We start from the raw sequence: 15,058 nt of genomic DNA, 5'->3' as shown, positions 1-15,058 counted from the left end.
TCGATCTACTCGCTCTCGCTCTCTCTGGTCTCACAATCTCTCTCTCCTTCCGTGGGTTCTCTGCTCTCTCTCTCTCTCTCTCTCTCTCTCTGTGGGTCGCTCTCTGCCCTCTCTCGCTGGTATGACTATTTATCTTTCTCTCTCTCTCTCAGTTTGAATTTTATATGTGTTTATTATGTTTGTGAAAATGTGAACGTGGGTACTATGTGGGTAGAATCGGCTTTGTGAATTGAAATTGTGGTTTGAATTGGTAAAATCTTGTGGTTTTGAATTGTGAAAATGTTCTAGGGTTTTCAATTGAATGTGAAATAAAAAATTAGGGTTAGGGTTTTGAATGGTTTTGAATTGTGAAATCAGAAATTAGGGTTAGGATTTTAGAAATTAGGCTTTTGAATTGTGAAAATGTTCTAACCCAAAGTTCTAGGATTAGGGTTTCATATCCGTATCTATATACATATTTGATTTGTTTGGTATTATTATTATTATTATTATTATTATTATTATTATTATTATTATTCAAAATGAAAGAAAGGTTGACACAGGTATATAATTTCCATTTTAGTGAAAAAACAATTTTTAAAATTAGGAAAGAAATTTTTTTTGTTTCTTAAAATGAATAGCTAAAATAAATACTAAAAAAAAATAATTCTTAACTCACCAAATGATTTTTGTAATTATTATACAAAGTATAGTTGTTAATTTGCATCATAGTCCATTGTGGTTTACTTTTTATTAGATTGTGATCAAAAGGCCACTACTACATTAAATATTAAAAAAATATTTGGAGAAACAATTTTTAACACTTTCCATTCATATTTATATCCATATCCATAATGGGTAATAAAGATAAAACATTGCCTAAATTAAGGGTTGTGTAGAGTTATTATTATTTATTTATTTATTTGGAGTCCATGCCTTTTACAAATTGATCATATTCAGGGAGGGAGGCCCTTGCCACAATGGTAAGGTTGTTTTATTATGCTGATAAAAAATAAAATAAAATAATTCTATTATAATTCGACTGTTATGGATTCAAATCATAGAAATAATGTCTGTGGACACTCAATAAGGCGCGTGCATATATCTGATATTTCTCTAAACTCTGCCATGACTGGAATCTTTGGAATTGCCCCTTTACAGATCTTATAAATCAAAAATGGGTCACTAGCTAAAAATCTTATAGTTTTGTTATAAACACAAAAATTGATCATAACATTGAATACAAAGACATATATACGCATAAAATTGTATAGAGTTTGTTAGTATTTTGAAGAATCTTATCCATCTATATACATTTTGTGTCCAGTTCTATAACCATTTTTGCGTTCTTACACTTATTCCAAATCTTAAGTTGTTGCTGCTATGTGATTCAAAATTTCTTTTTGTTTCAAATTCAATAAACATTTTTGTATAGGACATCTATACATGTGTATGAATTCAAAAATGATCATATGAACAAAGCATATCCAACCTCAAAAAGAATGAGAAAAAAAAGAGCAATGAGAACAAAGAATTAAGACAAGAAGTATAGTTATTTTTATGTTTTCAATTCATATACAACTGTAAAATGTTGTTAGTCAAATAGAAAAGTTCTAGAACTATTTTGCATGCCTTAAAAACAACACAAATTGCCTAAATTTGATCTAGTCTTGAAAGTTTCTTCTGTACTTTGGTAGTTGGCACAAGGTTCAAGCAATTAGACAACAATTTCCATGAGTTTATTTTTTAAGAAAAGAAATGTTTTGCTGTCGCATAGAGTGACTTAATCATATACAAAAGTTATCATATTATAAAATTACTTAGGGCTTTTTTTAAATAAATAAAATTAAATTAATGGTAGCGCTTCGATGGCTCCACTCATTTGATGCATTTTAAGCATTTTAATAAATTAATATTATTTTAAGGATGCTTAATCCAATGGGGAAGGCTATTACCCATCCAATTGACTAATATTTTAGAGGTGTTCAAATATGCCACACCACCTTGTCAACATCCATTGATGCACGCAATAAAAAAACAAAATTACACACATAACATGAATTTTCTCTATGTTACTATTTTAGATAGTGTACAGTTTACTATTTTTTTTTATATAAAATATTTTACGACAAATTAAAAAAAAAATATGGGGTTTCGCGCATTTTTAAAATTAAAAGGTAGAATTTTAATTTTATCAATTTCAACCTTAAACTTCTTATTCCATATCAATGTTAACCATCTATTCATCTCTATGAACTTAGTTTACCAGGAAAAAAAAAAAAAAATTTAATGCACACGTGGCATATCTTTTCCCTTTCCTCCATCATCCCTTTCCCCAAATTCAATCATAACCATGTCCTTGCTCCACCGCTGTCGCATCGTCAATGATGTCCAAAGAATGCGAACTCACCATTACCTACTTGATGCCCTAGCTCAAATTGTAACACCCTCAAAATAATTACATTAAACCCATCCATATAGGGACATGCATTGATACATAAAGGTCCACATTCATCTATTCATCAGGGTATTTCATTACAACAGTATTACATGTTTACAACACAAAAGCAAATGCCCTACGGGCTTACAGCTTTTCAAGTTAACACTTGGTTACATAAGAGAGTGCTAACTCAATTACACCTTAAGCCCTTGGCTTGAAACTATATGTAATACAATCAAGGAAAATAAGACAGCCAAAGTATGTCCGCCTCTAGCCTCCCAAGCTATGTCCTTAGAGGTGACATGCTACATGTACCTGAAAATGATGTCCCCATATAGGGTGAGCCACAGCCCAGTAGAAATATACTAAACCAACTATGAACAATGACTAAGAGATTAGCAACTGGTAGATGGTCAACACTTACACTTCCATTTACATCTTATTACAATTCCATGATGGTCAAGTCTAGGTTACAATTCACCTTCCATTTCTTATTCAACTTTGGGTTTGAAAACAAGGTTCAGTACTCTGGCCAAAACATTTGATGAGATTATAGTTCATCACTAGAACATTTTCGAAATTTAAGGTGGATACACATTTTGGTGTTGTATCAATAACACACAAACTACTTCCATACTTCACAAACGATGATGACATACATTTTAGTGCTACATCAAATCAAACAAACTTTTCAATAAATAAGCATATGAGCTATATCACTACTACAATAGATAAGCATATGAGCTATATCAATACTTCAACAGATAAGCATATGAGCTATATTCAATACTACAACAGATAAGCATATGAGCTGTATCAACATTCCAATAGATAAGCATATGAGCTGTATCAACACTTCAACAGATAAGCATATGAGCTGTATCATCACTACAATGGGAGAGCATATGAGCTGCATCCCTGGGTCCATCCCCCATCTTCCCTTAACCATTAACCGGTTTAGAGGTACATCGCCCATCTTCCCCTAAACCGTGGAATACATCCCCCATATCATCCCATACACAAGTAATGCATATAAACACAGAATCACATACGCAATCAATCAATACATAAAGTTAATGTATTCTATCAACTGTATAGCGATCCCGGGTTTACCCTTGTTGTACAGTGATCCGGACATGTGTCCGTGGATGTTGGTAGTTGTTTATTATCTTGTTTGCATCCTTTTTACTTTGTATATTGAGTTATAGGATGTGTTGGGCAGGTTTGTTACAGGTTGGTTGAGTTTGGGAGCCTAGTGTTGCTGCCCAGATTTTTGGCTCTTCGCTCGAGCCAGGAGTTTGTCGCTCGAGCGAGAGTGGAGTTCGTGTCTGGTGGGTCGAGCCAGAGTGGCTTCGCTCGAGCGAGCGATGGCGTCTGGTTCTGGACCTGAGAGTTGCCTTTCTTGGCTCGAGCGAGCTTCCTTCGCTCGAGCGGTCTGGGTTTTTCTTCGCTCGATCGAGAGTTCCTTGGCTCGAGCGAGAGTTTCTGTGTCTGGTCGCTCGAGCGACCAAGTCTTCGCTCGAGCGAGCGTGTTTTATATCAGCAGACAGTAGCGATTTTGAACTTCAGTTTTTCATTTCTCTTTTTGATTAAAACCTAGATCCGAGACTCTCTCTCTCTACACTTATATTCTCTCTAAGAATTGATCTCCCTAGGGTGTGAATCTAGCCTAGGGCCTTTGTTAAAAAGATAGAGGGCGTTGAGAGCTTTGATTTAATCTGAAAAAGTTTGGATTTGGAGCACGTTGATCTTCGAGTCTTCATCTCCTTTTGGGCTTAAACTTTGAGGTAGGGATATCCTACTCCTCTCTATGGATTTTGTCTTTAAATTTTGGTATTTTGAGATGTTGGGGTTGGTTTGGTAATTTGGTAAAAGTTTGGGGCTTTTGTGTAATTTTACAAAAGTTGGGGTTTTATTCATAATAAACCTAGAAGCATGTTTGGAATAGAGAAATGGAATGAATGTTAAATCATTGATGAAAATGGGACCTAAGGGTTGAAATGTTAATTATGGGAATTGACCTAATTACATTGTTTAATTAATTGGGATAATTAATTGAGAAGAATGAGGAAATGAAATGTTGATTGAATATCCATTGTGCATTTATTTTCTGTTTAGAAATAACTGCTTTGGGCTATCGGTGGAGGATAGTCGTGATTGTTGTAGACAATGCATGATGATTAGGCAAACTGAAACTAATCAATGAAATGTGTCTTGGAACTTGACGGTTGATAGAATACATTAACTATATGTATTGAGTGATTGTATATAGAACCATTGTGTTTGTATACGTTATGTGTAGAGGAGGAGATAGGGGATGTACTCCGCGGTTTAGGGGAAGATAGGGGATGTACCTCTAAACCGGATAGTGTTGGGAGAAGATAGGGGATGAACTCCGTAGATACAGCTCATATGCTTGTCTAAAGAAGTGAAGATAGAGCTTATATGCTTATCTTTGTGATGTGTGGATATAGCTCATATGCTTATCTGTGGATATTGTGGTTACACTTATCTGTTGTAGAATGTGGATATAGCTTATATGCTTATCTGAATGTGGGATATAGTTTTTATACATATCTGTGGAAATGATGATAGAGCTAGCATGCTTATCTGTTGAAAAAGAGAAAATGAAAGGAAACTTGGACTCATAAGTCGTATGACATAAATATGTGATTTATGTGATTGTATCAGTGTTGACCATCTATCAATTGCTAATATTTTAGTCATTGTTCATGGTTGGTTTAGTGTATTTCTACTGGGCTGTGGCTCACCCTATATGGGAATATCATTTTCAGGTGCTGGAAACATGCCACCTCCAAGGACATAGTTGGGAGGCTAGAGGCGGACATACTTTTGTCGCTTAACTTTTGATGTATTGCATGTAACTTCAAGCCAAGGGCTTAATGTGTAAACGAGTTAGTACTCTTTTGTTGTAACCAAGTGTTAACTTGGAAAGCTGTAAGCCCGTAGGGCATTTTGTTTTGATGTTAACATGTAATACCTATGCAATGGAACTCTAATGAATAAAAGAATGTGGAACTTTTGAGTATCAATGCATGTCTTATTTGTCGGGTTTAATGTTATTATTTTGAGGGCGTTACAAACTGTCTACACATAATGCATATAAACACATTGGCCATATGCACAATCAACCAACACATAAAGTTAATGCATTCTATCAACCGTCATACTCTATGACACATCCAATTGATTAGTTTTAGTTTGCCTAATCATTATGCATTGTTTACAACAATCAACACTACCCTCCACCGGTAGCCCAAAGCAATTATTTCTAAGCAGGAAATAAATGCACAAATGGATAATATATCAACATTTCAACTAAATGAGCAATAAAGGATTCGACTACACTCTTTAGTCCCATACATTCCCAATTTCAACATTCTCAATTCAATTCCTCGTTTTCTTCAATTAATTATATGCATTAATTAATTAAACCAATTAGGGCAAATTACCATAATTCACAAAACAACCCTAAGGTTCCATTTCCATCAATGTCCTAACATTAATCTCATTTCTCTATGCCTAACATGCATATAGGTTTATATATTTAAAACCCCAACTTTTGTAAAATTACACAAAGGCCCAAACTTTCTCAAAATTACCCAACAACCCCCGACATATCAAAATGCTAAAATTCAAAGACAAAGCTCATAAGATGGAGTAGGTTATCCCTACCTCGAATGATGGGGCTCAACGAAGGAGATGAAGAAACGGAAATGCTCCAAATCCCGAAATTTTCAGATTAAAAGATAACCCTCGACGATCAACACAACTTTTGTAAAGGCCCAAGGTGAGAAAACAACTCCTACTAGATCAATCCTAAGAGAGAAGTTAGGGTTTTAGTGAGAGGAACTCTCAAAATAGCTTTTTGGAAAAGTAAGAGAGAGAAAGGATGTTGAAAAATGAACAAAAAGGTCGGATCTCGGCTTTATATAAAAGTCTCCCCGCTCGAGCGGCAAAATCCCCGCTCGAGCGTCACTCACAGATCCCCGCTCGAGCGTCCAATCCCCCGCTCGAGCGGCGGATGCACGCTCCCAGAACCTTTACAAACATGGTGCCCGCTCGAGCGTCTGACACAAACTCCCGCTCGAGCGGCCAATCCCCCGCTCGAGCGTCTACCACTGCAGACGAAATACTGGATAGGTGATTTCCCCACTCGAGCGCCAACACCCCCGCTCGAGCGGACAAGCAACAATAGAGTCCTGCTCGAGCGTCAAAAGCGCCGCTCGAGCGGAGAGACCAAAAACTGGGCAAAGATTTAACGTTTTAAAACACAACCAACTTATTCCCAACTTGCCTAACACAACCCAAAGCTCGAACACAAAGAGAAAGGGATAGAAAGAGGATAAGACAACAGCACCCTTACGAAACCGAATCCGGATTACAGTTAAGCACGAAAGGGAAAACCGGGATCGCTATACAAATCCTCGGCCAATCAACAACTCCCTGAAGTATTTTTACCAAAAGAAATGGAACCAGGTTTTTCAAACTGTAATAGTGCATTTAGAGGGTGGCGATGGGTTGTGGAGCAAGGGGGAGGGGTGGATGATTGTAGAGGCAGCGTGGGTTTTGACGGCGTTAGGCTGTAGCAGGAAACAGGTGGGTTTCAATGGCGAAAGAGATGGGGAAGGAGAGAGATTTGATCCACTATGTGAGGTGCATGGTCATATTTAAATGGATGGTTAGGATAATTTGTGATCTAGTATGGTCAAGTTTAAAAGTGGTTTTACAAGAAGTTAAAAAGCGTAAATAATATATTGCCACATGTATTTAAAAAAAACAAAAAAAAAAACTTGTTAAACAAAGTAACTGAGATGGACATGAGTGTAGGTTGTGACACAGAATGAAGTTCAAAATTTAAATTGATGAAATTAAAATTTTCGAGTTTAAATTAAAAAATATGTAAAACTTTGGAGTTTTTTTTTTTTGTAATTTGTCCAATATTTTAAACATGTTTATGTTTATTTGTTGGAAAAAATGAAAATAAAAATATATTTAGTATGCACTGTAATGTAAAAATTTCATGCCAGTAATAAATGTATTTTTAAGAACCAAATAATTTCATGCCAAATGGTATACCTTTTTTAAAATAAAATTTTGGTCTTGACAGGATAGTAATTCATTACCAAATGTCTAATTTCATCCTTAAATAGTAAAGACAATTACCGTTTGAATTATAGGTAATTATTGGTAATTAAATTGTGGAAATGAAATCCCCAAAAGTAAATGGTAATTAAATAGTGGTAATTATTGGTTAATTTATATCTAAATTAAATCTCCGAAAGTAAGCTTTCAAACAAGTTTTGGCCTCATATCAAGATTCAAAGTGTAGAAAGAGAAAAATTTAAAGTGTAGACAGAGAGAAAAGAGCAAAAGAGTGAATACTACTAAATAATAATAATAATATAAAATCGAATTTGGAGCTTTTGGTTCAATCTTACCTTAACACCACTTTAAGTTCCAAAATCTAGAAAAGGGTCTCAAATGTAATATTAAAATTGGATTGGTCCTTACAAGTGGGTCCAGGCAAGTTAAGAGGTTATCTAAGCTCAGCCTGAGTTGTGTTGAGAGTTGCCTAGGCCCACCCAAGGCCGAATTGTAACTTGAGGATTAGGCGTTTATCTGTCTACTGAATTATATTAGGTTATCCATAATTATATGTTGTGTGTGTTAAAATAACTCTTTCGACAATGAGTTTGTGAAATGTTTGTCTAATATTTGTCTATGTAACTGTTAAGTATTGTACTCGTCGCTTTATTTTATGCTCTGTGTTATGTTGAATGTTTCCACAAATTATTTTTCTGGAATACTTATGTTTGAACTAGCTACGGCGTTCTAAATTGTTATAAGTGTTATAGTCATACTTTTATTTTGTTTTCCTGTTCTTAGTAGTAATTAGCAAATTAGATACTTTATATATGCTATGTGAAGTTTTATTTAAATATTTTGTGGCAACAAATATTTAGTTTCGAAAATTCTGCAAAAGTAGGCTTAGTTTGGGAAATAAATTCGTATAGGGGCTTAGTTTGGGAAAAGCCCTGACAAAATCTTTTCGAAACTGCGCAAAATGTTCTCTGGGAGGGTGCGTATCTCAAGGTCATTATTTTCTTCTTCTTTTTTAATTTTTATTTTTAAATTTTTTATTTGTTGTTTTTATTTTTGTCCATCATTGATCTTTTTCAAATCATATTGGAATTATATAACAAAATAAAAATTTATTTAAAATTTTATATTTAAATAACAATTTAAAAAATATCAGGTAAATTAAGCAAATATTTAATTTACATTTTTTACACAATTCACTACTCTTTAGTCAATGCATGCTGTTTATTTTTTAAAAATGTAATGTATAAATTATTTATGTAAATATCAAATTGATTTGATAATCGTACATATAATTTTATCATTTTTTTAAAAAAATAATGGATACGAAACATAATTTCCAAATTATATAATTTATTTTTAAATATTAAAATAATAAAATTTGGTAGCTAAGATTGTTTATCAATACGATATTTTATATGAATAATTTATATAGAGAGATCTACAAGATGATTGAGCGAATTATAGAATGTGGATTGAATAATAATAATAATAATAATAATAATAATAATAATCAATAGTGAGTGGTCATGCTTTCCTTAAAAATTGTATTTGGTTAAAAGCGTGGTTGTCATCCACGCTTTCCTTGGTGAGTGAAAGCGTGATTGTGAACCACGTTTTCTGAAGACGAAAAAATATTATTTAAAAGCACAGTAAAAGCGTGGTTCACAAACACATTTTCTGGAAAAAAAAAATTTACTTAAAAGCGTGGTTAAATCAAATTTCCTTAAATGCGTGGTTTGTAATCACGCTTTCTTAATTAAAAGTGTGGTTTGTAATCACGCTTTTACGATTTTACAAATTTTTCGCGGGAGGGCCACAAAAACGGTGAAAGCGTGGTTCACAACCACGTTTTAGCTTAGTTTGGGAATTCCGTCCAAACTAGGCCTAGTTTGGGAAATAGCTTGCTATTTTGCCTTAATTTGGGAAAAGCTCCTAAAATATGAATTATTTTCTGTGATTCTGAAAATTAAAAGTCATAATTTATTATTTAATAAAAAAAATAAAATTTCTAACTACTCTTGTATTTAACAATAAAATTATCTGAATTATTAATGTAAATATATATTTAACATGAACGGTTAATTGATTTGATAATTTATTAATAAGGTAAATTATACTTACACCTCTTGAGGTTTATGTTTAATGGAGTTTCTCCCCTCACATTCTGAAAATTACATTCACTTCCCTGAGATTTATAATCTCATTACAAATTACCTCTTTCTGTTAAGTGTACGTTAAGAACAAAACAAAATTACTGATGTTCTACCCTAAAATTTTCTAAATGACCATTTTGCCACTTTTCTTACCATTTCTTATTTTTATCATAATTACTATACTCTACAATCTTACATCATTAAATTCTACCTTAACATATTATTATTGAGTGATAATATACAAATATAAATTTTATACAGAATTTTCAAACATAATGATATAGTTTAATGGTGAGCTTTCACTTTAAAACAAAACACCCATAAAAATAATTTTATTTACAACAATATCACTACCAGATCATTTTTATGATATTTTTTGTATAATTTTTTTATACATGAATAGAATTTTCATTTTTATTTCAACCATCATTTTTCTTTCTTATCCATTCACTTGCATTTATTACAGTATTATCAAACAACACCATTCACGTAAAATCTAACCAACCACCCAATCAAACTTGAAAGTATAAAAATACAATACATATAGATACATTTATACAAAAATAACATCAACAAAAATGTACTCCACACCCTCATGGAATTTTCAAAAATAAATTTTTGAGTTTTTAATTTGTATGTTTATATTTTTTAATAATTTTTAAAAATATTTTAATTATTATTTTTTTTTTACTTTTTAGATCCATTTAATCCAAATATACTTAAAAAATATATAATTTGTACAAATTTTTTTTTAAAAATTCATTGAATATAACACAATATGATAATTTATTGAATTTTTATATATTTTATATTTATTTGTACTGGTGAATTTTAAAAAAAATCACAAAATATTATACTTTTTTAAATATATTTAGATTAGGTGTATTTAAAAAATAAAAAATTTGTGTAAAATATTTAAAAAATACAATAAAAATTAAAAAAAAATACAGAAAATAAAAAAAAAAACTCAATTTTCTAAGCAGTGAGTTAAACCAAATAAGATGATTGTTATTTCCCTTGAAATGACATGAACAAATACTGACAGGGGGTCAATGTAATTTTTTTAATGTGAGTGGAAATCTATATTAAACATAAACTTGAAAGGTATTAGTATAATTTACCCTTATTAAATAAAATGGTGATTCTATTTACACACCACTAATACTCTCAGTACACACCGTTAATAGATTAAATTTATATTCCAATAATATCCTTCAATGAAATGACCATTAAGGACATCATGGAGTGTATTCTATCTATTCAAAAATTTCATATTTAAAAACACAAAATACTCTTCACACACTATCATCCTTATTGGATTTAGGGTTTTAACATATAAATATTGTATTTCTTCATCATCTTTACCATTAGCATACATTTATGATATAATTCATTATCAATTAGCTCACTTCATTCTTTTATCTATTATACTTATTTTTTTAACTCAAAACGGTATTGCCTTTGAAGATTTAGGATTTAAGAATATTGAAATAAATTAGTTTTAAAGATTTGCATACCATGGATGATATTGAGATGGTTGGCTCCGATACAAACATTGAAATGTTAGTTTATGACTTAACTTTTTGATTTTTTATTTATCTTATTCGTATGTTGGGAAGATGAGTTTGTTTGTCGTATTCGGAATAACAGGGTTGAACTTTTATACAATATTTGATTACTCATATTTGAACAACACAATTTTGTTCAAATTATTAAGATTGATCAAATATTAAATGTTCATATATAAAATAAAAAAAATGAACATTTTAAGTTAGTTCGGTTAAAATAAATTAAACTTTTATTTGTTGTTCAGATATAAATTTTTGAACACATTAAGTTTGTTCAACTTTGTATTCTTGAACATGACTAATTTGATAAATTTGTTAGTTTTTTTACAAAATTTAATACCCACCCAATGTAGCAATGTTGAAATTGATTGTGGGAATGAAAGGTGTGAATCAAGGGTGAGAATGGCAATTTGAAACGATGAGGAGAAACGAGAGCTTAACACTGAAAATGAAGAACAACATTGGCGAAGCGGAAGGTAGAATGAAACACTCTGTCGACGATCTGAAATGACGAGATGATAAGATCAAATACGACGAAAGTTCAACACTAATTATGAATATCAACACGGGCAAAAATGAAGGTCTAATGAACTTCCGCCGGCAATGGAGATCAAGATTGATGAAGATGGCCACTATTCTAAAAATTGTGGGATTTTTGTTGTTTGTAGTGGTGAAGATAAAGAATTTTTGGTATGCAATAGTGTGTATTCAAATAGTTAGTGGTCTGTTAATATAGGATTAATAATGAAAATGCAAGGTGTAAAAGAAGATATTTTTAAACCTTAAAAATTATTATTTGTGTTTGTATGTGTGTTTGTTCCTAGGTTGACTCTTGCGTTATTTCTCAGCTAAAACGATTGCTTAATTTTCTTTGTTCTTCAACTTCTGGTTGGTCATCAAGAGATAAGAACATGGTAGAAACAATTCTTTTCAACTTAGCAAGTAAAATTCTGGGCAAGATAGGGTCCGGTGCAATCGGGGAAGTTGGCAAGGCATGGGGTGTTGAGCAGGAGCTGAACACACTCAAAGACACCTTGTCCACCATCAAGGCTGTGCTCTTAGATGCGGAGAGATTGTACGGCCATGGCGGTTTTCCTCAGAATCAGGCGCATAACAATTACTCAATTGCGATGGGGGTATGGTTTGACAGACTCCAAGCTGCTTTTTATGATGCAGATAACCTGCTCGATGAATTGCACTACGAAGATTTATGACGTCAAGTGGTAAGCAAATTCTTTTCATTCGATTTCCCATTTAAATTTAAAATGGGTAGTAGAATCGAAAATATCAGAAAGAGATTAGACATGATCGCGGATGATAGGACTAAGTTTCATCCCATTGTCACAACGTCACGTCATAACGCGACCAGCACATCGATCTCCTCCAATGTAAATGAGTCGGAATTTGTTGGAAGGGTCAATGATAGAGCTACATTGTTACAACTTGTAATGGCCCCAAGTGTTGACAATGATGAGAACATGTTTGTCCTCCCCATTGTTGGCATTGCGGGTATTGGTAAGACAGCTCTCGTCAAATTGCTGTACAATCATGAAATGGTCGCCAAGCATTTTCAGTTGAGGATTTGGGTGAAGGTAGCACAACATCTTGATGTTAAAGATGTGATGCAAAAAATTGTTCAGTGCATAACTGATTCCCCCCCTTGTGCTGACCTCAATTCAAATCAGTTAAAGAATCTCCTTCAAGAAAAATTGCATAATACGAAATTTTTACTTGTCTTGGACAATTTATGTGATTGTGATAATCAAGATTGGTGTAAGTTGTATGACTTATTGAGATGTGGTGGTACTGTGGGAAGTAAGATCATAGTGACTACACGTAACATGTGGGTCACTTTAGTTGTGGGCACGGTTCCCACATACAATTTAGAGAGTCTTTCAGATAAGGATTGCCTTGAATTGCTTTGGAAGTGGGCAGGTTGTCGTCAAAAATTGGGGGAAGAACATGCGAATGCGAAGCTCGCAGAAATTGCAAAGGAAATTATGAAAAAGTGCCACGGATATCCTCGTGCAGCAAAGACTTTAGGCAACAATTTGTTTATGGAGACTAATGAAAGTAAATGGTTAGAATTAAAAGAGAAACAACTATGGGAATTGGCACAAAAGAAACATGACATTTTGGTCGTGTTAAGATCGAGCTACGACACACAACCAACTGAGTTGAACGCTGCTTCATATATTGTTCAATTTTTCCAAAAAACTATGAAATTGAAATTGACAAATTGATCCAGTTGTGGATGGCACAGGGGCTCATTCAATCATCTGGCCTAACTGGTGAGTTGGAAGATACTGGCACTGATTATTTGAATCAGTTATGTTCCATATTTTTCTTAGAAAAGACTGAAGAACAACAAGGCAATCTATCAAACACGTGTAGAATGCCTGAGATCATCTATGATCTTGCAGTATATATGGCAAATGAAGAATGCTTAATTACAACAAATTATCATTTTGGGCCGATTTCTGATAAGGTTAAGCATGTATCATTTCATGATTTTGATTGTTCAGCGGAAGAAGTCACAAAGTCATTGTTCGAACTAGAGAATCTGAGGACTGTTTTCTTTCCATTTCAAGGACTGGGAGCTGGTGACAAAGGCTTTGTTAACAGATACATCTCAAAGTTCAAGTATCTGTATGTGCTTGATTTGAGTAACTCATGTTTTCAGGTGTTGCCACATTCCATTGGTAATTTGAAGCATTTGAGATATTTTGACATCAGTGGGAATGCAAATATCGAGACACTCCCTAATGTGGTTTGCAAACTGTACAATTTGCAAACTTTGAGATTTAGGTGTTGTGTGAAAATTCAAAAGTTACCCAAAAACATAGGGAACTTAATCAGTCTTAGGCATTTGTACTTGACCACACAACAAAGTTGCTTGCCAGAGAGACAAATCCAACGCTTGACCTCTCTCCGATCCTTTCGGATTACAGGATGTGGAAACCTTAAATCTTTGCCTAAAGGAATGCAACTCCTCGTCAAACTCAAAACAGTGACTATTGCAGCTTGTCCCAATTTGACCTCTCTGCCAAGTACCATGAAGAACCTGGCCAAGTTGACGAATCTTGAGATTAGCAATTGTCCGAATCTTGACTTGGCAGGGTGGGAGGACTTTACTTGCCTTAGGAGCCTTCAATAAATTGAAGGGTACAAGATTTTATGAGTTTGTGGCTCTCCCAGGTGAATCAATTTCTTTGTACTCAAAAGTATTGCTTATATATATTTTTTTCTTTCTAGCATTAACTGCTTCTTCTGATAGGCTTCTTGACATTTTCTTAGTGCATGTAATGGAAATTTCATATCAGTAAGAGAACCGTGAAGTGTGAAGTGACAGGCGTTCGATGGAAAACCAACCGGTGAATGGCTTGTATCTAAAGGGGAGGAGGAAGGAGTTGTTATCTCCATCAGAAGCTCTTGAACTTAGCTGCAGTTAGGATTCTGCTATTAATGTTGTTTTGTTGGGTATGTTATCTATGTGATGTTGTTGTGGACTACTGTTCTAAACATTGTGTTTCTCATTATTGTTGTTATATGTCTACTGTTTTTTAGTAAATGGTCCTGATGGCTTTGAATTGTCCCATCTCTGCCTCCTTAGTTTAACTAATGTTTTACATATTAGCCTGTTGTAACTAATATTAGACCCGGCTTTGAAATGTAGTTAACAGCAAATTCTGCCACATCACGCCCACCAAATTTTACTGCATTTCTGTGTTTCCAAATAGCCCAAACCACAAAGTCTTCTATATGCACAGAATCTAATCACATAATCAGAT

The 15,058-nt window shown here is 33.4% G+C and overlaps 1 protein-coding gene across 1 annotated transcript; it reads left to right on the top strand.

Moving 5' to 3' along the window:
- Positions 1-12,089: 12,089 nt before the first annotated feature.
- LOC145801496 (putative disease resistance protein RGA3) lies at positions 12,090-14,838 on the top strand. The gene is made up of 2 exons (XM_082893197.1): positions 12,090-14,465; positions 14,565-14,838. Exon 1 carries the CDS (start codon positions 12,533-12,535, stop codon positions 13,508-13,510), a length of 978 nt encoding a protein of 325 aa, XP_082749323.1. The 5' UTR covers positions 12,090-12,532; the 3' UTR covers positions 13,511-14,465; positions 14,565-14,838.
- Positions 14,839-15,058: the final 220 nt, after the last annotated feature.

The sequence above is a fragment of the Camellia sinensis genome, chromosome 10, assembly GCF_055761805.1.
Source record: "Camellia sinensis isolate YWXY chromosome 10, ASM5576180v1, whole genome shotgun sequence".
Classification (NCBI taxonomy): Eukaryota; Viridiplantae; Streptophyta; class Magnoliopsida; order Ericales; family Theaceae; genus Camellia; species Camellia sinensis.
The sequence above is the reverse complement of the archived record's forward strand: the minus strand, read 5'-3'. Positions and strand labels throughout refer to the sequence as shown.

Excerpts from the sequence above, each read along its gene's own strand:
- LOC145801496 (XM_082893197.1), top strand. The coding sequence starts at position 12,533 with ATGGGTAGTAGAATCGAAAATATCAGAAAGAGATTAGACATGATCGCG.